The sequence below is a fragment of the Mytilus trossulus genome, chromosome 2 (assembly GCF_036588685.1).
Source record: "Mytilus trossulus isolate FHL-02 chromosome 2, PNRI_Mtr1.1.1.hap1, whole genome shotgun sequence".
In the NCBI taxonomy this organism is placed as follows: domain Eukaryota; kingdom Metazoa; phylum Mollusca; class Bivalvia; order Mytilida; family Mytilidae; genus Mytilus; species Mytilus trossulus.
The window spans coordinates 39388388-39412549 of record NC_086374.1 but is presented as its reverse complement, the minus strand read 5'-3'; the positions used below and the strand labels follow the sequence as shown (position 1 = coordinate 39412549).

General features: G+C 30.8%; 1 protein-coding gene across 1 annotated transcript; it reads left to right on the top strand.

Moving 5' to 3' along the window:
• LOC134707186 (uncharacterized) lies at nt 1–23873 on the top strand. Its single transcript, XM_063566756.1, has 4 exons — nt 1–176; nt 2476–2677; nt 14822–15209; nt 23102–23873. The coding sequence occupies exons 2-4, from the start codon at nt 2585–2587 to the stop codon at nt 23152–23154; spliced, it is 534 nt and encodes a 177-aa protein (XP_063422826.1). The 5' UTR covers nt 1–176; nt 2476–2584; the 3' UTR covers nt 23155–23873.
• The last annotated feature ends 289 nt before the right edge of the window (nt 23874–24162 follow it).

Sequence of the window (24162 nt, the reverse complement as noted above, 5' to 3'; positions counted from 1 at the left end):
GTACATTGGAAAGCAATATTTGCCTTTCAACCCACGACAGGTTGGCGAATTGTTAATGACGGCTCTATAATATGTTATAATCATTATTTGAAAATTTACTTAAGAAACTTTTTGGAGTTAGAAGAGGATAGGAATATTTCGAAGGAAAACAATGGAATTTTGATAACTGTGAACGGGTAAATTCTTCTAATTTTATCTTAAATTTTATTAGACTAAAACGAACATTTTATATATATTTTTCTTTAACACCTTGTCCGCTTCAAACTAAATAAATTATAGAATTTGTCATAATTTCATAAGTTGAAAAATAAAAAGTAATTGCCATTTCTTTTATTTTGGTTTAGTCGTTGTAAACTTTTTTAAGAGTAGATCAAAACTTTCTTTTATAAAGTGGGTGTCATATTAAACTAATGCATTTTCATTGTAATATCATTTCCCATACTAAATAATAAGGTTATAAAAACAGTCGAAAGTTGTGGTTTGATCTTTTGAAAATAACATTGTTTCAGTTTGGATCTTGATCTCGTGACAGAAAGGTAAGACGACTGTAGGAAAATTAGGATTTGTTTTTAGTTATACAGATTGTACTAAGTGGATAAATAACTATAACAAGTTATGCAGAACAATAGTTAAATGTGTATTATAATTTTAGAATTAAGTACCAATAGATTGTGAATATACGTTTTTCATATTTATTCCTTTTAACGAACACGGACTTAAAGCTGTTGTATTTCCGATATACTCATTTTCCTGAAAGCATTTAAATTTGATATTCATACTATAAAATATTTTAACCAAATTATCGACTGTTCTAGTAAAACTTTTTACAGTTTTTAAATTTCTTATAAATAATTCAAAGATCATTAAGACGTAGCTTTTATCATCATATATTTCTTTTCCTTAAATTTCTTTTTTTTCCTTCTTTTAGAAACGTAGTACTATATAAAATTTATTTCATTAGAATTGTATTTAGAGCTTATTTTAATGAACGACAAGTTTGTGACAGTATCTCCAAGAAATGGGGTCAAACAACCAGCTTAAAAAAAGATTGAAGACACAAACTACCAATCTTTTGAACTGCAACATAATTTCTATCAGGCGAATTGGATGTTTTTTTGGCGATATGAAATACTTTATGTTCATTTGTAATTTTCAAATATAAACTCATTATAGATACCAGGATTGAAATTTTGTATTTGCGCAAAACGCGCGTTTCGTTTACAAAAGACTCATCAGTGATGCTCGAATAAAAAAAATGTTCGTATCAAACTAAGTCTTTATCTAAACGTTCCAACATAAAACATGCGTATCACCCACCGATATTCGATTCTAAACCAAGTGTTATGAAAGATCAGATATCAAGTCACAGAACGAATCACAAACGAGACAAACTAAAGACAGGTTCAAAATCACACGAGAAATGAGATATCAGTTAATCTAAAGCTGTTGGTGAAAAGAGAACACTTGTAACTTAAGCTATTGACAATACGACCTTCCATTTAAACCGTAGATCAAAAAATGTTGTAGGAAAGTTCAACTGTTGGCCTTTCTTAATAAACTTTCACCATTGTATCATAAGCTATTGGCAGTACGGCCTTCTTTTAAACTGGAGATCAAAAAAGGATGTAGGAAATCGTAGCCTTTCTTAATAATCTTTCACCATAAATACGAGCATATACCATATAAATCTTTTCTGTTTAATGAGTATTTAAAGGATTTGATAGATATTCATTTTTAAATTATTGAAAATATTATGAATTCAATATATAATATGTCTATCTTTTTAAAATCATATCTTAATGAAAATTTATCAACAAAATCGTATTCAAACATAATGATACATGCTATATAAATAGATTATCAATATTGGGAACAGATATATATATATATTGTGAGAAAAACCAACAACAAAATTAAACTTTCTATAAAATTAAGCATACTCGCACTACTCTGGAGTATATATAGTGATATGTTGATGAACATCTATTTATTTAATGCATGTATTTTAATATTTGCACTATTTATGTATTCAATGAAACAGAATTAAATAAGTTATAAAAACGCAATAAAACTGGCAAATGTGATTTGTAATTTTAGAGTGCAGAAAATAGATCAAGCTTTTCGCAGTTATGTTGCAAATTCACTTGGAAATTTTATATGATTTACGTTCAGTAAAGTAACTTGAATAGGTAACAGCAATTTAAAAATCGAAAAATACAAGTATTTGAAAGATAAAAATAGATTAAAAATGTTAAGGCGAAAACCAACAGACAAACAACAGAACACAAAACACAACATAGAAAAATAGAGATTGAGCATCATAAACCCCACCAAAAACTGGGAGAGACATCAGGTGCCCCGGATATTATTAAACTTTATTTAAAAAGGAAAAAGCATGATATTTTGCAAATTTTCAATTCAATTTAATGAATTTTCAAAGTATGTGTAGTCATCATTTTTTTCTTTCTTAAACAGTGTTATATATAAGAAGAAAGCTTAGCAGAATAAATTGTTGGTGTGTGTAAACAAAGTCATCGTATTTTGGTTGATTCTGTTGTATATTTGTTCTGCCTGTGGAATTATAATGCAAATAAAGGACACGTGTACTTTACTATTGACATTCATCATAGTTTTTGTCTGTCAAGTATCATCAAAAGATCTCTTTTCATCCGATCAGGTAAGTACACATAATAATTATATGCTTTATAAATTTATAATAGTATTATACACATATTCGCATTCAGATGAATGAGATTATGATACATATAAATAATTGATACACAATTAAGGGAGTATAATAACAGATAATAAAAGAAAATATGTATTTTTTGTTTCTGTGTAAAAGTTTTTTTTTAGATTCCACTGCGAACTAAAATGAACTTAAAAACGGAAGATATTAACAATGTATACATATACGGTAGGACATAAACTTTTTCTCCAAGTGCACCAAGTCCTCTATAACTTCATTTCTTATATATATATATATATATATATATCAACAACCATGCAGTGTTTTACCTAATAAAATATTTCTATACAACGAGTATGATTTTGGATTATATTTCTCTTCCAGCGTTCCAAATGAATTGAATGTAAGCAATTATGGGCAACCGTACGGCATTCACCATTGTAAAAAGCATACATCATAGTCAGTTAAGGTGGTACCCAACACTTTCACTAAAATTAATTTGGCTCGTTTAATTTTCATTAAATTTTGACAATGTATTTACTTTGACCCTTTAACAAAAATATAAAAATTTCAAAAATTTTGAACAAACTGTTTTGTCAGAAAAATTACACTGGTTATATAGCAGTTTGACAAATACCAATTTTGATCATAGACAAGCTTAAAATTCCCTTTACAACACAACGTAATTAAAACGTTTAGGTGATTTTACAGAGTTATCTCCCTGTAGTGTTGGGTACCACCTTAAATATGCGAAACTATTCAAACTGGAAAACTAACGGTATAATTTATACAAAAATGATAACCACTGCCTATCTTGAGACAGACACATGTAAAATGTTTCAATCCTCCACTTCCTTGGGACCTTGGTGTTACAACACAACAAAATTGCAGACTGTGATAATCAGCTGAAAATTACTTAACTCAAAAGATCGGTATGAGACACAAAACAAAAAGTATAACAAAAGACACAAACTGAGACTACTGTGTCATAGTACCAAGTAAGCTGCATCAGATGTGCTTTCGGTAATTAATCTATCGAGGCCAAAATCTTTGAAAATTCAAAACCTAATTCAAACATTGAAGAACAGATAAAACCAAAAAGAACAAATAGTAAAACGTATGATGAACCTTGCAAGTAGCAAGAAGGATGTTCTACGATCAATTTTGAGTGAAATTTTAAGCGATAATTAAAACATTAAACCATTATAAACATGTTTGTGATCAAGACTGTTATGGTTGCACATATATGTTCAATATGATGTTGCATTTTTTAATACTATCATATCAACCCTCTTAACAATATAATCCTTAGAAACGTGAGAGTTTTTGGGATTATAATGGTGCCTCGGGTTGATTGAGGTGTGATATTGAAAAGCCATATACTATTTTCTATTTATGTTATGCAGGTGGTACATGTAACTAACGCCAACACTCGAATTTCATGCCGATTTATATAGACAATTGTAAAAGAGGGACCAAAGATACCAAAGGGACAGTCAAACTCGTAAATTTAAAACAAACTGACAACGCCATGGCTAAAAATGAAAAAGACAAACAGAAAAACAATAGTACACATGACACAACATAGAAAACTAAAGAATAAACAACACAACATAGACATGACACAACATAGAAAACTAAAGCATAAACAACACAACATAGACATGACACAACATAGAAAACTAAAGAATAAAGCACCACCACCACTTAGCAATGTGTAATTATAGAGACAAATACTCAGATTTGGAAGGAGATATAGAATTTCATTTGGACCTTTTTATTTTAGATTTCCCTTTAAGCATTTTTTTTTTCTTTCCCGTAATTTTTGTATTTTCAAAAAAATTAACATGAATATTAGATTGTTTGATTGATTTTTTTATAAGCGCCTTGTACATATCTAGCAATAACGTGGCGAGAACAGTGCTAGTCACAATCTGCTGTTGTTTTTTTTATTTGGTCGGGTTGTTGTCTCTTTGACACATTCCCCATTTCCATTCTCAATTTTACAATGTATGTATACATAAGATGACCGACGAACCTATCATAAATAGCATTTTTTAAAGAAATGAAACAAACATGAATCTTTTCTCGTATAACATTATTTAAATCGAGGTCTGTTATAGAGAACTATAAGGTATAAGAACTGTACGCTGAACTGTATATTGCTAACAGAATTACGGCATTTGTCTCTTGTAGATAAGTGTCTCATTGGCAAGCATACCTTACATTCTTATGTTTAGACGATTTCAAAACATTTTATAAATTTACGATCAATGCAAAAAACCTACAATATGTTTCATAGATAACTTAAAAGTAATGTTTTCAAATACGTTTGGATTAATAAAATTTTACTGCATGACACCCAATGGCAAACTATATTTTGGTTTAAGTTGCTGCTGGTATTTTATAATGAGTGAAGCTCTTCCAACTAAGATGCTAGTAATTTTGGCTGTTTAAGAGATCTTTAAAACAATAAGACGATAAAAAATTAATCTGAAATGAACCCAAAAAACACTTTATTACGTAATGTCTTTTGAACAGTCCGTGTATCTTATATCATACGTTTATAATGCTAAAATGTGATTTTGAGGGAACACAATGTTTGAGTGGATTATAGAAATAATTAAGGTCTTCTTTACTTCTTCGTTTGATTGTGCGGGATTTACAAATACGCAGCCACGTCAATTCAGAAAAGAAATTCTTTATCCGAGTTAAACACTCCATATAATGTCAGTGCAAAAACTGACGACAATTGATGATTTCTTGCCCTTTATTATTCAGGTCGTATAAGTTTTCTGACTATATCAATTGCATTATTGAAAATGTGTTTTCGTCCTGAATATGCATGATCGTTTTGCTACAGTTGTTGTAAATAGGTAAATGGTACGGCATTCTCGATAGTTTAAAGATGCTATGATATTACTGTTGACCTGTTACGATTCTTTGAATCAATATGCATCTATATTAGAGAGTCTTAGATATAAACGAATCTACATTGTATTGATATCATAAATTATTCATACAAGACGTTTGTATCATAAAGCTACTAATTCAACTCTATAATTATTTCATTGTGTTATACCACACCAAATTCTTTCAGAAGTTTTATCAAATGCTAAATATCATATATCCAATGTCCCGTCATATTTTACGTTAATCATCATTTTTTTTAATTAAAGAAAGATATTGAGTAAAAGTACACGGAATATTATTTCATTAGGTAAAAAATATATGAAAACGACGGAAGGTTACTGAACGACAACTTTTTGTTTGGCTATATTCATATTCTTGTTCAGATATACTCTATAGCGTCTCCTTTGTTGGCATAAAGGTCATAAAGTGTTCAACTATTTATACGTCCTTGGCGCGCAGACTTTTCAGTGTGAGCGTTCCAGAAGGTAAATCAAGAAAAAGGGCTTCAAAAGAATTAAAGTGTTGTTTCGATTTTTCCGACTAAACGTCGAGAAATCCAACTACAGTGGGATTTATGAACAATAAAGGACGGTTGTCGTCAATCAACTAATCGTAATGATTTCACCCATGATTCAATAACACATGTTATTTAGATTGTGTAAGTGCTGAAGCAGTGTGAATGTGATATAGGAATAATATTTGATTTTTCTATTTTGCATTTCTATTTTTAAAATTTAATCTAATTAGCACTAAGATGATTTTTTGTGAAGTCTATTTACGCTAAAAAGTATAGCGAAAAACAATCAAAAACAAAACGTCAATTTGTTCTAATCTATGAACTAAACATAGTTGGTGTCGATTTGAGGAGACTATGGTTGGACTTCGTAATGCAGGTATACCTGAAATTAAACGTCGAAACATATATGGATTGAATGATAGATAGGACGAGTTACATGGATCATACCTAAGCCCTACCATTTAAAATGTTAAAGTTATCTTTAATTTGCTTATATGTCACAGCAAAACATATATATTATTGTCATCAACCAAGATGATAAATTGAATGATATATACGATGAGTCCCCCTAGTGATCCCCTCACCCCGGCATTTTAGAATGAACAAATATTAAGAAAATGATTCAGATCCCCTTACCTATAATCCTACGTTTATTGTGACATTTTAAAGAAAACAAGATAGATATTTAGGGGTGAATGCATAGAATTATGTAGTTATGGATACTTCGTTTCAGAGTCTTCGAAATAGTTCAAAATCATCACTGGTTGTTTCTACGGGGCGCCGAATGGGACTCTTGTGGTTTTGTACACGAAATTCAATTTTGTACGGACAAAAGTGACTTTTGATCAACAAAAATCAGTTCAGTTTAACAAAATTTGTAACATACTACAAATTTAAAATTTTGTCATACAAAATTATCTTTCAGTGGACAAGAGTCACTTTCGTTATGATAAAATTCATTTTTGTTTCACAGACTTGACTTTTGTTACCTAATTTGAAAATTGGGCGACAAAAGTCAATTTTGTATGCAAATTAGTTTAGTTTGGATTCTGTGAACTAATTTGCATACACAATCGACTTTTGTGAGACAAAATTGACTTTTGTGAGACAAAATTGACTTTTGTGAGACACAATTGAATTTTGTCTCACAAAATTGAGACAAAATTCAATTTTGTAAATTTTGTCTCACAAAGGTCAATTTTGTATCACAAAAGTCAATTTTGTCTCACAAAAGTCAATTTTGTCTCACAAAAATGAATTTTGTCGCCACAAAAATGAATTTTGTCGTCACAAAAGTGAATTTTGTCGTCACAAAAGTGATTTTTTTCGTCACAAAATTGACTTTTGTGAGACAAAATTGACAAAATTGAATTTTGTCTCACAAAATTGACACAAAATTCAGTTTTGTCAATTTAGTATCACAAAAGTGAATTTTGTTGTCACAAAAATGAATTTCGTCGCACAAAATTGAATTTTGTCTTCACTAAATCGACTTTTGTGAGACAAAATTGACAAAATTGAATTTTGTCTCACAAAACTCAATTTTGTCTCACACAATTGACTTTTGTGTTTAAATTTCCATATCAGGTGACAAAAGTCAAATTTGTATGCAAATAAGTTTATATTTGCATACCTTTTTGACAAAATTGACTTTTGTCATGACAAAAATGAATTTTGTCTACAAAAATGAAGTTTGTCATCACACAATCGAACTTTGTCTACAAAAACGAATTTTGTCATCACAAAATTGAAGTTATTTGAAAATAGTGAATGTATATGTGACCATGCATTGACGCGTTAATGTGTTTGAAATACGAGGCAGTATAATTCCATTATATTGTAACTGTTTCTCAATGTTAAGAAGCGAATGAATAACCTGAGTAAAACTAGTGCATTTGGACCTGAAATGGTGACTTAAAAATCCGGGAAAATATACTCATACCACATCTTCTTTTTTATATTTTCTGCAGGGTTTGTTACTCGTGCTATGTGGATTCGGTAGAATGTGTCCCCGTGTCTGTAGTGTATGCCCTTATATGTTTACAGTTAGGGATTTTTTGCTTGTGAGAGAGCTGTCTACTTATTCTATTATCATGATTAATGATCTATTTCTTATACTGTATTTGTGTCATTTTGGTCTTTTGTGGATAGTTGTCTCATTTGCAATCATACCACATCTTCTTTTTATATATATCCTTACTAACTTCATAAATACAAATCCAAGGAAACATACACATGATACACGTGTGTGTTTAATACGAAGCTATCATGATTTGTTTTTGATTTGGGCTTAAGATATTACTGGTTTATATCAGTTTTCTTATAGATATAGGAGGATGTGGTATGAGTGCCAATGAGACAACTCTCCATCCAAATAACAATCTACACAAGTAAATCATTATAGGTCAAGATACGACCTTCAACACGAAGACTTAGCTCACACCGAACAGCAAGCTATAAAGAGCCATAAAAAATACTAGTGTAAAACTATTCAAACGGGAAAACCAACGGTATAATCTATATAAAAACGAGAAACGAGAAACACTTATGAAACACATAAACAGACATATGGTCAGTTTTTGAAATCTACTTTTTATTTTCATTTGTATTTTCTGTCTACAAAAACGAATTTTGTCATCACAAAATTGAAGTTCTCATAAAAGAAGTCTGTATCACATAGTTTTGTAAGACAAAAATGATTTTGTTATGACAGAATTGAATTTTGTACAAAACCACAAGAGTCCCATTCGGCGCCCCGTAGTTACGCGTTTAACTTTAAAATATCTTTTCGGGTTACTAACATACAGGTTAAGGGGAAACTGAAATAAAATTAAAAAAGACCACTCTAAATACACAAATATTTTAGTTACGAACGAGTAGCAGTAGAAAAGGTAAATATTTTAATACACATGTGACAATGCTATTACATTGTGATCACTTTGGGAAAACAGGAAAATCACAAAAATACTGAACTCCAAGGAAAATTTAAAACGGAAAATCACTTATCAAATTGCAAAAGCAAAAGCTCAAATACACCAAACGAATGAACAACTAGCCTATGCATGACTTGGTACAGGCATTTTCTTAAGTAAAACATTGTAGATTAAACCTGGTTTAATAGCTAGCTAAACCTCTCACTTGTATGATTATATGGACAACGATGTGTTTTGTAAAAGAATATTAATAAATTACTGTTACTGAAATAGTATTACAAGTGTATGAATATTTAAATGTTTAAATGTTCTATGACTAAACATTCAATGACTATTTTCTTTGTCTCTGACAACAGTGGCTGTACGTATTGCGAATTTTTTTCATGATGTATTCTTCAACTCATAATTTTTACTAAAAAGCAACATTTCATGAATATCTATGTCCATTGTTTTTTCCTTTTGTTGTGCCATACGAAATTGTGTGTCTTTTTTTTTTTTATCGATTTGCTGATTTAAACTCTTGGAATTTTCAAACTTGTCTTAACTGCAAATGCATTTCTAAAATACTTTATTTTATATCAACAAGCTATTATTTATTGCTTTTCGTAGCCTTCTAAGGTCGTGTGAGCGTTTGACATAACATGAATTCGATAGTCTGTCGTCTTCAGTAATGTTTTTTTTAAGAAAACCTTTTTCTATAGATAAACCTACCGTTGTTTAATTTGGAATATTTAACAAAAGAATAGAAAAAAATGACTGAAATATCCCGAAAATGTCAAATTGCTTTAATTTTTAGTTATGTAGCCTAATTGATATTGTGGTCGATAGTCTGGTTTCCAGGAAAAACGACAGTAACTGTTACTTAAACGTGACAATAATTGGAAAACAAACTAGTTTTTATCCTAATTCATGAAGACATATTTTGGGAGTAGACTGACGGGTCTTGTTTAGGAATTACGTTTAAAAAATGGAAAAAGATAAGAAATTTTATGTCTGCAGATGCTCGTCGATATGGCTCCACCGTAGATGAGTCATTAATCGTCATGGTGAAACGTGCTCTTGCTTATTTTGTTTTGTTTCTTAGAAAACAACCCAGGGCAGAGACCTTACAAAAACATGTCTTTAAGTCCTTTATTTGCTTATTATATAGTTTCTCCTTGTTTTATACAACTTAAAGCATGACTATATTTCTAAGAAGTTTCTATTTTTAAATGTTAGTTAATGGACATAATAATGTATTGTGGTCGAAAACTTAATTATTTTTACTTTGAAGTGCGTTATTTCTGATTCATTTAAGGAAATCCTTTTTTGTCTAATCTTACTAAACTTTTCATATTCACCAGCTTTGCTAGAAAAAACTTTTTTACAGACATGTTATTGGAATGCAATGTACCTTAGATGACGAAGAACAAAAACAAATAATAAAATCACTGTAGTGAATGACATTCTATTTCATTTGATTTTCTATGTCTTGTTTCCTTGTACATATGTGCATCAACCACAAAAGACTTACGTCAACAAATTTAAAATGTAAATTCAAAATTCACTTTAGTGGATAATAATAAACTAATTCGTAAATCAAAATGAAATATGTATTGAAAATAGTGAATGTATATGTGACCATGCATTGACGCGTTAATGTGTTTGAAATACGAGGCAGTATAATTCCATTATATTGTAACTGTTTCTCAATGTTAAGAAGCGAATGAATAACCTGAGTAAAACTAGTGCATTTGGACCTGAAATGGTGACTTAAAAATCCGGGAAACTATACTCATACCACATCTTCTTTTTTATATTTTCTGCAGGGTTTGTTACTCGTGCTATGTGGATTCGGTAGAATGTGTCCCCGTGTCTGTAGTGTATGCCCTTATATGTTTACAGTAAGGGATTTTTTGCTTGTGAGAGAGCTGTCTACTTATTCTATTATCATGATTAATGATCTATTTCTTATACTGTATTTGTGTCATTTTGGTCTTTTGTGGATAGTTGTCTCATTTGCAATCATACCACATCTTCTTTTTATATATATCCTTACTAACTTCATAAATACAAATCCAAGGAAACATACACATGATACACGTGTGTGTTTAATACGAAGCTATCATGATTTGTTTTTGATTTGGGCTTAAGATATTACTGGTTTATATCAGTTTTCTTATAGATATAGGAGGATGTGGTATGAGTGCCAATGAGACAACTCTCCATCCAAATAACAATCTACACAAGTAAATCATTATAGGTCAAGATACGACCTTCAACACGAAGACTTAGCTCACACCGAACAGCAAGCTATAAAGAGCCATAAAAAATACTAGTGTAAAACTATTCAAACGGGAAAACCAACGGTATAATCTATATAAAAACGAGAAACGAGAAACACTTATGAAACACATAAACAGACATATGGTCAGTTTTTGAAATCTACTTTTTATTTTCATTTGTATTTTCTGAATTTAGTTTGGGGTAATATTCAATATCGCGTTTGATCATGACATGTAATCCACTCGTTAGGAAGCGATAGACCAGTGGTGATCTTAATGTTAGGAGATTTAGTCATTTTGACGAGCCCCCAATTACAGGAATAAATATTTCATATTTCTTTTTCTCTAGAAATATGTTTTGGTTGTGTTGTTAAACATATTTACATCTCTAGACTCGGAGCGGTTTAGAGCTTGATCAATCTATAAAAATGACAACAGAGTATTGTTGATTCTGTTTGATGATTTAACCTTGCTTTAGGGTTTGACATGTGCATATAGAGATTCTGTATTACGAATTCAAATACTTCATTCATTTGTTTAGCACGTATTGACTTCTAGATGTCTTTATTTGTTATATTGTGCTAGTGTTTTCCATTTTATTCTCGTCGTAATGTTTTTTCCGAGATGAATAAGGCGCTGTTAAACATGTTTTGCATAATTTCTGTGTGTTTTCTCCATACCGGCTGTTTGCGTATATATATTTTTAACTCGTTTGTTTGGGTAGAATCGTTCTAACATATTGTAAATAGTCATTGACTGTTTTAAGATTAGCTATGAAGTTTTCCAAATAGATATAGGAAGATGTGGTGTGAGTGCCAATGAGACAACTCTCCATCAAAATAACAATTTATAAAAAAGTAAACCATTATAGGTCAATGTACGGCCTTCAACACGGAGCCTGGGCTCACACCGAACAAAATACAAATATGCAATGAAATCTAACCACCATTTTTAGTATCGTTTGGATGATAGTCTCACAGCTTACCCATACTGCTTACTTTGACTCTACAAAGTATTTATCAATGTAAAATCAACAAATATCGTATTCATCTCTCATGTCAAATGCAAATTTATAGTTTATTTGAACCAGGAACACTCGAAACGAAAAGCATGAAAGTGTAATATATGTATGTATAATACTATACAATTATTGCCTTTGCATGAGGTAGGCGTCGAAGATATATAGCGACCTAAAAGAAGTATATAGACTGAGAACGAAGTCCAAGAATTATATTATTCTTATGTCCATTTACCTTCGTTTCGACTCAATACACAGACTTAAATTATTCTATAAGTTAAAGAAGGGCAGCAATTCGTTTGATTGGTTGTTTTGATTCTGTCAGATATTCTTTTTAAATAATCGTGCAATATCACTTTTCTATCTGCTGTTGTTTATTTTTGGTGGTTTTTTTTTCTTTTTCTAAATGGGCAGAATAGTACTAATTTTGAAATAATATACTTATCAGAAAAGTACATAAGAATGCTGCAGTTTTATATGATTACCTCGATTAAGTGGGTGTAAGGATACTTTTGTATTACCTACTAATTTACCGTTTTGCTTTTAAATACCTGTTTTCAACACACATTTGCCTTATTGCTGTTAATAATATGAAAGCTAGGATGTAATATTGCTTTTGTTCCGTATTTAAACATTGCTCATCATAATACATGCTAATGTAAAAATGGGTGTATATTTGTGAAAAAAGTGGTGTTTTATTAAATGCTTAAATTGTAAAGTACTGTTGTGTAACTGAACATCAGCTGACTGCATTTTACAAAAATATCTTAAAATAAATAGATTTCATTGACAATTTTATAGTTTAATCCAGAATATGTTTGAAGCTTCTGAAGTATGTTTGATTTGTTAATGCTTAAATAAGTTGATAATTTCCCGTTAATTTAGTGAGTATTGGGTTATTTCTAACTTAAAGTGGCAGTCTAAGTTTATGATACCAATATATCTGAACATTTGAATAGATCTAATTGGATAATGTTTAGACTCCACTTCAATTTCAAAATTACTAGAATTCATTAAATACCATGAACTCTTTTCAAAATATAACAGTTTAATTTTTACACTCGAAACTCTTTTTAAAACAAGAAAAGTTTTATCTATTTATTGTACATACCTCAAATCTATTCTTTTTGTATTGACATTTTTAGATATAAAGTATCAAATATAAATATGGTTAGATAGAGGGAGTAAATATATTTGCTTTAAATCGTTTAGGTCGCTTTTATGTAATAGAAAATAATGAGAAATAACAATGGATATATATTTTGCATTTGATAATTATTCATCCTTCTATTAAAATGGACCATGTTTTGTGCATTTATATTGAAAAGTCCTTAACGAAACATTCTTTAATGACATCTTTTATAGGGTTTTGCGAAGCGATTGATACGTGGTAAAATATAATTGCAAGTGCATATTTGCCCTTACTCAATATGGGAATACATAAAGCATGCAAGTGTCTCTATTCCAGTTAAGAAAGCATATAAGCCAGTACATGTATTTCTCCTCCATTGATTTAAATCGAATAAATAAAACCCGCAATTGTCGTTACCCCGTCTGTGAACACATTTTTTTGCTGCATGTTGTAATACTTAAATCCATGCTTTTCTTTGTACTTTGTCCATTTTTTTATACCCCCGCTTTGAAAAAAGGGGGTATACTGTTTTACCTCTGTCTGTCCGTCAGTCCGTCTATCAGTCCGACAGTCTCACGAATATTTTTCGTCGCATTTTCTCAGGAACTTCAATACAAGGATTTCTGAAATTTGGTTTCAACGTTTATATAAGTCTGCTGTGCCGTGTGTTGCGTTTTCAGATTCATCACTCGACAACTTCCTGTTAACCGAACACATGTATTATTTTACACATGATAACCAAGTTGAAAATTTTCGTCACATTTTTCTCAGGTACCACAATACAAGGATTTCTGAAATTTGGTTTCAGGGTTTAATAAGTCTGCAATACCGTGTAATGCGTTTTCAGATTCATCACTCGACAACTTCCATGTTACCGAACACTTGCATATGTTTACACTTTTAAAATTATCCACTTGCGGCAGGGGTATCATCAGTGAGCAGTAGCACGCAGTTTTACTTGTTTCAACTTGGTTTTAGAATTAAAATGTAAGCTCTTTAGACTAGACCTATTAAACTATAAACACTGAAAATTGTGTCTGAACGTACTTGGGAAGGGAAAAGAGAATACAGCCAAATATGCAACGAGTCATCTTGTATACCAAATGTTATACTGACGGTTAAAAATTTTAAAGGAGAAAAGTTGAGGGCGAAAACTATTGGTTTCGTACAAACTTTGAAAGAACTTTCCTTCGCAACCATATTCTAGTTTGCAAGTATTGTATTGTTTCTCTACTTTTAAATTCTGTTAATTCACTCCTCACAAGAAGTAAGTATTTTTTTCGTTAGAAACTAGTTAAATTGAGACAAATCGCTCAGCCTTTTGAATCATAAGTTATCCATTGATTTATTTCCAGGGAGAAGATAGTGGAAGAATAGATGATCTTGATATTATAGCCGACGGGAGATCTAAACGGACTAATTACAGGACTTTAAATGACATTCAAAGTGAAAATTCACTTCTGTCGGTACCGTATAAAGGTCGTACTTCACTTTTCCCAAGGCAGTTACGACAAAGTCCTTATTTTGCCCTGCGTGGTAAAAGAATACCAAAAGGTGAATACATTAGTTCTGGTGATAGCGATCTTTTCAACGAAGAAAGCATTGGGGATATCCCTTCAAGTTCCATGCAGTCCCGAGACAAAAGGATGATTTCTCTACTTACTTTACCAGATCCACGATATGAATCACTTATAAGAAGAGTAATAGGCCAATCAATGAAGATGTCCAATGCTAAAGCCAGAGGTAAGTAATACAAACAGTACTCGGACTTCTCTTCAACTGAATTTCAATGTGCGTATTGTTATGCGTTCACTTTTCTATATTGGCTAGAGCTATAGGGGAGGGTTGAGATCTCTTAAACATGTTTTTAACCCGGCCGCTTTTTTGCGCCTGTCCTAAGTTAGGAGCCTATGGCCTTTGTAAGTCTTGTATTATTTTTAGTTTTTGTTCTTGTGTATAATTTGGAGTTTAGTATTGCGTTCATTTTCACTGAACTAGTATATATATTTGTTAAGGGGCCAGCTGAAGGACGCCTCCGGGTGCGGGAAATTCCCGTTGCATTGAAGACCTATTTGTGACCTTCTGCTGTTGTCTTTTCTATGGTCAGGTTGTTGTCTCTTTGACACATTCCCCATTTCCATTCTCAATTTTAGTAGTAATACGTTGCAATCTGTTTACCTTTCCGGAGCACCTAAGATCACCCCCAGTTTTTGGTTGGGATTGTGTTGCTTATTCTTTAGTGTTATATTTTGTGTGTCTTGTGTACTATGTTTTCTCTGTTTGTTTCTTTCTGTTTCAGCCATGGCGTTGGCATTTTTATCTGTGAGTTTGAATATCCCACTTGTATATATGTTGCCCCTCTTTGAAAAGATAATTTGATACAGATAAATTTATATATTATGAAAGGTCCAATTCCCGCAAAGTAAACCATATTCTTTTTAGGTTCCTTTCATCATATAGCTCCTCAAATATCAGTTAGTATTTACACATCATAAGATTCCCATTTTTGAGTTTGACCGTTTTAAAAGAAGGTATATCAAGATAAGTGTCTATTTCAAATGATATGTAGCAAATATATTGGTTTGTAGAGATATATCAGGAAAGACCGGCGTTACATGGCAAGTAAACGATGAATGTCATGTACAGTATGATCATTTTACTTGTTTTTATATTGTAAATTAAAAAAAACATTTTTCATTTTATACCTTTTAAAAATAAGACCGTAAATTGTAGAAAGGATAACGAATATTAATTCATGACACTAAATCACGCTGACTCACAAGAAAAGGCATTCGGAACAGACCTTTTATTGTTGCTCTTCCACATGGAACAAAAATTCTAACATCACTGCAAGTTTAATACTGCACCATGTTTTTAAGTATTGTCAAACTTTGCATCTACTTATATTCGATATGACAGATATTCGCATAAGTTTCCTACCTAGCAGGTAAAATGCAAAATTAGTGATTTCCAACTTATGTATGGATTAATTCTTATATCGGTGCGACTTGTAAGTCTGACATGCAAAAAGAAAACAGAACGCTGCGTGATTAAGGAATGCACAATTGTTTCATTATGCGTTCTCTTCACATGTTTATGCGTGAGAGTTTTTCAAGCTAATAGAGCTATGCATATTTAATATGCAAAGGTGTACACGTACTTTTGTGTAGGTACCTTTTTTCTTTGTTCATTTTGTTCATCAATTTCGCCTACAAATCACCTTGGTGATGCCTGTGACAATATCAGAGAATCTCTGTTAGTTATTGTTTTAATTTGTACTAATGTCTTATAGCAGAAACAGATAAATGAATTTATAGTCATATCTTACCAATTTAAAATGCAATTTGCTGATTACTCCTGCTCAAAGTTAAGCAACATGTACTTATTTTAGTGACGATGTTTTGGAAAGACGTCTAGTTTTCTAGAATAGAATAATCTCTTTGTGTTACATAATTTTTCGTGGTTTTCTTTTATTTACGATTTATCAACCTGGTTTATAGAAAGAACTGATTTTTATCAACGTTAAAAATGACAAATGCTAAAAGCTTTACATCCATTCACATGGGTCCAATATCGTTATCAACATCACAATGACAGAAAGATATTAAGTATGAGATACACAAATGAAAAATGACCTCAAGATGAAACTGTCTATCACAATACCTACGTTTCATTTCGTTTTAATCAAGAACAATAATATAAAGATCTATTTGTGAAAGTGATATAACCACATTTAATCAACAAATAGCCAAGAAGTAAAAAATACATTTGTCTAAAGACACAACCTTTGCTCTACAACAGACTTTGAATAAAATAAAGATTACGTCTTGAAGGATGGGATCGTAATCTACGGTGACGAAGGATAAAATAAAGATGTCGTCGTGAGAAGCTTAAAGATCGACCTGTAAATCCACAAATAGTGTAAGAGTCATATCTCCAATTGATGTCGATATTTTTGTTAAAGACAGTTTCTATCATCTCCTATTAGGAATTAATGGCTTTCTCCATTTGTTGCAATACAAATTAAACCCTTCACAAATGGATATTACTACTGATTAAAGAAACTTTGTCAATATAAAGCGCATTATGGACGTTTGTATGACACCAGTGTCTTCAGGGAGGTTCGATCTGAGAGGAAAATTAACGCCGTTGTCGTTTTCCGTCCGCACTTTGTGACGCGAAATATTACAAAGTGACAGACAATGAAGAGAAAAATTTCAACCATTCAGGTATTCGCAGTTTTCTCAAATGGCGTCAGATAATTTGATATAATTGGATAAGTGAACTTGAATCCCACTGTTAAGTATAAAGGCAGCTAATGATATGGAATTATATATCTTTACCACAAAAGTATGAAACTATATGTCAAGCTAAGCTGACGACGAAAAACATTATTTTCTTATAATTCCCTCTTTAATAACAAGACGCAAGAGAACATTTGAATGAACGTACCTGTTATGTTTCAGTTCAAGTAGTGGGAAGAATTATTATGTAAAGTGAAAAAATAAAAGTATTTAAGCAATGATTAGTTATAAAATAGATTTGAACTTATGAGAAATAGGCGTATAATTTATTTTGAAAGGTTTTGAATTTCATTAGAATATTGTTCTTTTGATTTTGAAAGCTATTTTATTCCGTAAAATTTTCACAGCTTAACAGTTCATAATCGTTGGGCTGTTCAAAGAAAAGATGCGTAAATTAATAAAGTTCTTTATAAGAGAATGTGCGGTACCTTCTCTGCACAGACGATATCGATTATAATTTTACAACTACTCAAATTAAAAAAAAACCAAGGCTATACAAGTAGCGTATAATGCTATCATTTCACTTAAAAAAACAAAAAGAGCAATTTTAGTTGTTTCCTGTAAAACAATTTTGTAGTATTACTATATTTTTTCATATAGAGGGTAGACCGTTGCTTTTCCGGTTTGAATGGTTTTACTCTAGTTATTTTGGGGATTTTATATCTTGCTGTTAAATGTGAGTCAAAGCTCCGTGTTGAAGGCCGTACTCTAACCTATAATGGTTAACACATTGTGACGTGAATGGAGAGTTATCTAATTGGCACTCATACCACATGTTATATTTATTGTAATGTTACTATACACACACACGTTCCCTATGCACCTTTAATAGTCAGTATATTTTTTTTGTCGATTTTTTTCTATATATATGGCAAATTACTGAAAATTGATAATTATCAACTGAAACATTGAAAGGAGTCTTTCTTTAGAAAGGCAGAACTGTGTGCTCATAGTTTCATGTTTCAACGTTGAAGCTCATTTCCTTCCTACCATAAAAGTTCTTGTTAAATTTCTTAATTAACCAGATATTTTAACAATTTAATGATCACGTTATCCTAAAAAAAATAGTTCGCACCAGTTTAATTGATCTTTTTCTTATCGTGTTCGTCAATAGGAATTTCCTCTCATTCAGTTCAGAATGCATAGAAAGGGGATCTGAACAAAGACCAGCCTCAGATCTTTGAACACGCATATTATATGATATAAAACAAACGCAATTCAAACACGTTTCCATACAGTAAATATACGAATGGAGCGACACTGGATAAATACAATGTTAACGTTATGTTGATCTGTACAGACATGAAGACCACAAACACACTTACACACACACCGATATATATATATATATATATATATATACCTTTATTCGACCTGTTAGTCAAATGCGTTTTGTTTAAATATACTTTTTCACTCTTTTGGTCTTTTGGAAAATGTTGTTTGTGCTGTTTTTAGACCCTTCTACAACGAAATTTGTTTGACATGCACACGTATAAAAACTGTGGTTTTTATCCAACGCAGTCATAGGTTTGAACGTAGTTTTCAATTTAGACTCGTATATACCTTTTTTATATATATTTTGTTCATATAATGACAAAAAATAAAAGAACGACGGTGGGTATTCTTACCCCCAAGAAAAGTTATTGATATTCTTTTAGATCAAAGTAAATTGTTTCACATTTTGGCATGTCGGTGTCTTAAATAGACGACCATACGGTATGGGTTTTGCTCCTTATTGTAGTCCGCTTGGTGATCTATAGTTACTTACATGCACGTCATTTGGACACGGATTGTTAGTGGTTCGTTGGCAATCATATCAAACTTTTTAATTATTCATGAGATGAACTAAAATATCAACTACTGTCAAAAATAAATAATATAATTTCTAAAATGAAGAAAGGAAATAGATTAAGTGACATTCTTAGTGGGTCAAAAAATTGATAAAACTAGTTTTTCGTCGATAGAAATCGACCACATATATATATTGAGTTTCAAGTATGTAAACGGAGTCAACTTCAAAGAATCTCAAATGGAGAAAAACAAATAAGTGGACAATGTACTAACTTAAACGCAAGAATTTTCTAGTTTAAATATTACTTTTGTAGTAGAAGTGCTTATACAAAATGTATTTAAATTTTGATATCATCAACAGAAAAGTGATTACGTTAAATTATTATACACATTTGTTTTTTCTATAAATCGCGCACTTTACAATATTGAAAAACGCAATTGTATTTTAAATCATATTTCTCCTTTGGTTGTTTTTGCAATTTATTGTCCGTTCTATTTCTTTTTATTGTTAATCAGTAGTGTTGCTGCTGTTTGAAATATTGATCTCAGGTGTAGCTAAACTAATAATAAAAAGTCAAATGATTTAAATGACTTGTAAGAACAAGCAATATTAAATAAAATTCCGTGTTTTACAGATGTAAAGTAAATCAAAGAAAATTGATATTTGCACCTATACATGAACATTTTATTGTGATTGTAATTCCTGTTCTCCCACGACTCTACAATAAGTATATACCATTTGCATTAAACAAGTCGACACCTCTCTGGGATCGTTTGATGACAATCACTGTTTGATCTTCGAGTTATCTCTTTACAATGCAAGAGTGATTATACATTCCGAACAGTTTTCCGGGAATCAGAAATCAACATTAAGATTACGCTACATCAACAGCCAATGTTCACGCCCAATATATTTAACGATTTAACCTATTGAAATGTTTATTAACCTGACATTCAAGTTTAGATCCTGAGAAAGAGTTCACAACGTTCGTCAATTCATTCTGTCTTGTTTGACAGTCTTTTTTCCTTTTGTGTCCATCGAAGGAGTAGCTTATCCAAAGTTAATCTTTTATTCTCCAATTTCAACCTTCAAATGTATTTCATTACTTAATAAGGATAAACAACTGAACACTTAAGTTGCTTATTAGTGACATGAAAGACTCTGAAATGCTAATTCATAATTGCAAACAAGTAAATACATTTAATACACGGTATTGTACATTAGTTAGAAAGGTCGATTATTGTATATCACTGAAATATACATTTAAGGAATTTTCTGTTAAAAGTATCGGTTAAATTTATTCACACCTCTTCTTGGCATAGTGTATAGACAATTGTCTGTTTGTTGAAGACTGTTTGTTGACTTCAAGAGTTATTTTTGTGTGTTGTTTTTTGAGTTGCTATATTATACATATTGACGTAGCGTCAATATTTCGTTCCATTATTGTTTCGAAGGAGAACAAGAAAAAATTTCACACAGGCAACAAATGAACGACTTTCGAACTTTACCAATATCTTTTAAAATTAAATTAGCTCATCTCAAATAAAACAAAATGTATGACTGACGAAAAATCTATTATTTTTTTTAAAGATATATAGAAATGCTTTCTGAAATTAACATATTTTCATCGAAAAAAAATATTCATATATTTGTTGATTTCATTGAGAATGTATTTTCAGTTAACATTGCACTTGAAAAAATTGTAACTTAGGTCACTGTAGATATTAAAAAATGTATACCGATAATCTTCAGAGAAACAAGGGTAAAGAATTATAGTTTTTGATTCGTCATTTGTCGTTGTTTTTAGACGATAGTACATTGTATGAACTTACTATCTAACTTATATAAATAGAGGAAGAATCCTACTGCTTTTAAGTCCACTTCATCTAATTTCAATATCATATTATCATATGACTAGTACAGGAAATGATTTGCAGGGCTATTTCTCTAGAAACTTACAGATATGAGATTCTTTATGGGGTTTATATAATATAGAATTGAATATAAGTTATGTCTTCTGAACTGCTTTTTAAGTTTGTTCTTCTATAAGAAGAACACACTCAAATTTAGGATAAAATTGGATTCTTCTGTCGGTCGAAAAAAAATGCAATTCCTTCCATTACATTACATAAAGAAACCATTGCGTGTTTACCCTTTTAATGCTTTTAAGTTTCTACTTTGAAAATTGAACATACTGTCCGTGGAAAATCGATGTGACTACGTCCATGGTACTCGCTACATACGGGATGGTCTGTTATCTTATGATACTTTACATTTTCACACAAGACTGCCTCCTCTTGATTTATTATCCAATGAAACAAGACAATTTAAATAGTCTTGATTATCAATATTATTTTTTTAATTGTAATTTCATGTAAATTCATTCCCTTTCCGTGTTGAAATATGTTTGCTTAATGTTTTCTGTATTTACTACAGAACTAACGTTTATAGAGGAGATGTCGGCATGCTATTTTAGGAGCAGGTATTTTGCACAATTTCCCATAGGTATTCTGCAAATGGTCTATTAATTAAGAAATTAAATGTTGCCATACGAAACCTCTGAAGTAAGTTAGACAAACGTTAATTATTATTACTGTATTAGATGGAGACCAATTATTGGATGTATCGCTTTTCGTGTTAAGTAACGGTAACTTAACTGAAATTTTTCTCTTGGGGAAATATCACTAAGTAATTAATAAGTATTAAAGACAGGAAGTATGGAAAAACAAAGTTAGGGAGTATCCTTTACTGGCTATGTAAGATCAAGGTAATAGGAAAATGTCACTGTTAAGAACAAGGGTCTTTCCTATTTGAAAATTGGAAACATTGAAGATATATAAGTTGGTTTTGTTTCTTCAAAATGGAGCTTTGCTTTCAAATTTTGTTTGTAATGGTTAAACTTATAGATGGCATCCTTGTGACGTTTGCATATCAGTGAATATATATAACATATAAAGCATAGTAAACACAAGTTAATTACTAGCGCCACTTTATAAAGAGTTATGAAAGACTATAAAACACGCTTTAAACAATAATAAAAAATAAAACGGGAAATAATCTTAAGATTGTCGAATCGTATCTACTCTAAAGAATGATAATAGTTGTGTATATTAACAGTTAAGGAAACATAAAGATTGATCTATAATTATTCAAATTAATGCAATATCTATGTGGGCTCAAATAAGTTAATACTTAGCTGAGTTTGTGATTTCCTGAGGTGACATATTGTAATATACAAGACGTAGTACTTAGTATTTCATGTCTTTGCTTTTCTTTTGTGGGTGAAACTATTTATCCATTTCAAACTTAGATATGATAGACTATATTATATCTAAATTGAATTATCAAGATGTTCATGTTTTATGTTATAATGATGTAAAAGTAAAATCACAAAAATACTGAACTCCGATGAAAATTCAAAACGGAAAGTCCCTAATCAAATAGCAAAATCAAATGATAAAACACACCAAACGAATGGACAACTACTGTCATATTCCTCACTTGTAAGTTTATAAAACATTTTATTATTTATTTTTCAGATTTGATGATGGATAAGAGACAACACTACCGATTCCATGCACTTCGAGGATGATAGAGAATAGACATGATTCAGGATAGTGATCAGTCAAACCTGAATTAATACAATTCTTATTAAAGAAACATTCTTGTTACATTTTTACCCATTTCAGCTATAATTACATGTTTCTAATAATAAATTACATTTATTCCCTTATCCTTTAACATTTTTTTATTAACTACATATAATACAAATAACGCAAATATTTAAGAGTTGTTTGGCGTCTAAACTTATAATGCCAGTCTTCTCGAGTTTGAAATTTCTCCCTGACATCTAGTTTGACAAATGTAAAAGTGTGTCTGGAAGATAAGATCACAAACTGAAAAATAAATGTTTGATTTTTGACGATAATTGTCAGACCGAATAAAAATTTGTTTGAAACGAAAGCCGGTCGTGCATTTTTATTGGAACTTTTGAATGCCATGAGTCTTTGATTTCATGAAAGAAAAAAATATTCAACTTTTCAGCTTTAGAGTTTATAATCTTACGACAAACCTTGGCATATGTAAATATTGACTTCATCTCCTGTAAATATCGCCATTTTGACTTATTACTGACTTCTAGCTCTAGTTAAGATACTTTGTGGATGTCGCAGAACAAAATGTACTTATATACAACTAAAATACAGAAGGCAATACTTATTTATATTTATCTTAAAGAAGTAAGCCTTTTATCAATGTTCTTACACTTACTTCTTGTCATTCACTACAAATAAAACTTATTGAATTAACTTGCATCAGCTTTGTATTCAAAAGCCATAGTTTATGATCCCTGTGATAATATCGGTTTATGTCGATCAACTATTAGGGTTTTCGTTGTTGTTTCGTCCAGGGTAATTGCATCAAAATTATATTTTATGCTTTATAATAATTCCAGTTACACTTTATTTGACTGGTTTCACTTCTGTAAGATCAACAGTTGACATGCCGTGCCTACGTGTTGAACTTGAATGAGCATCTATTCTGAATTCCTGAAACTCAAATTCACATTAAATGACGTCGTCAGAGATTTAAATGCATATGC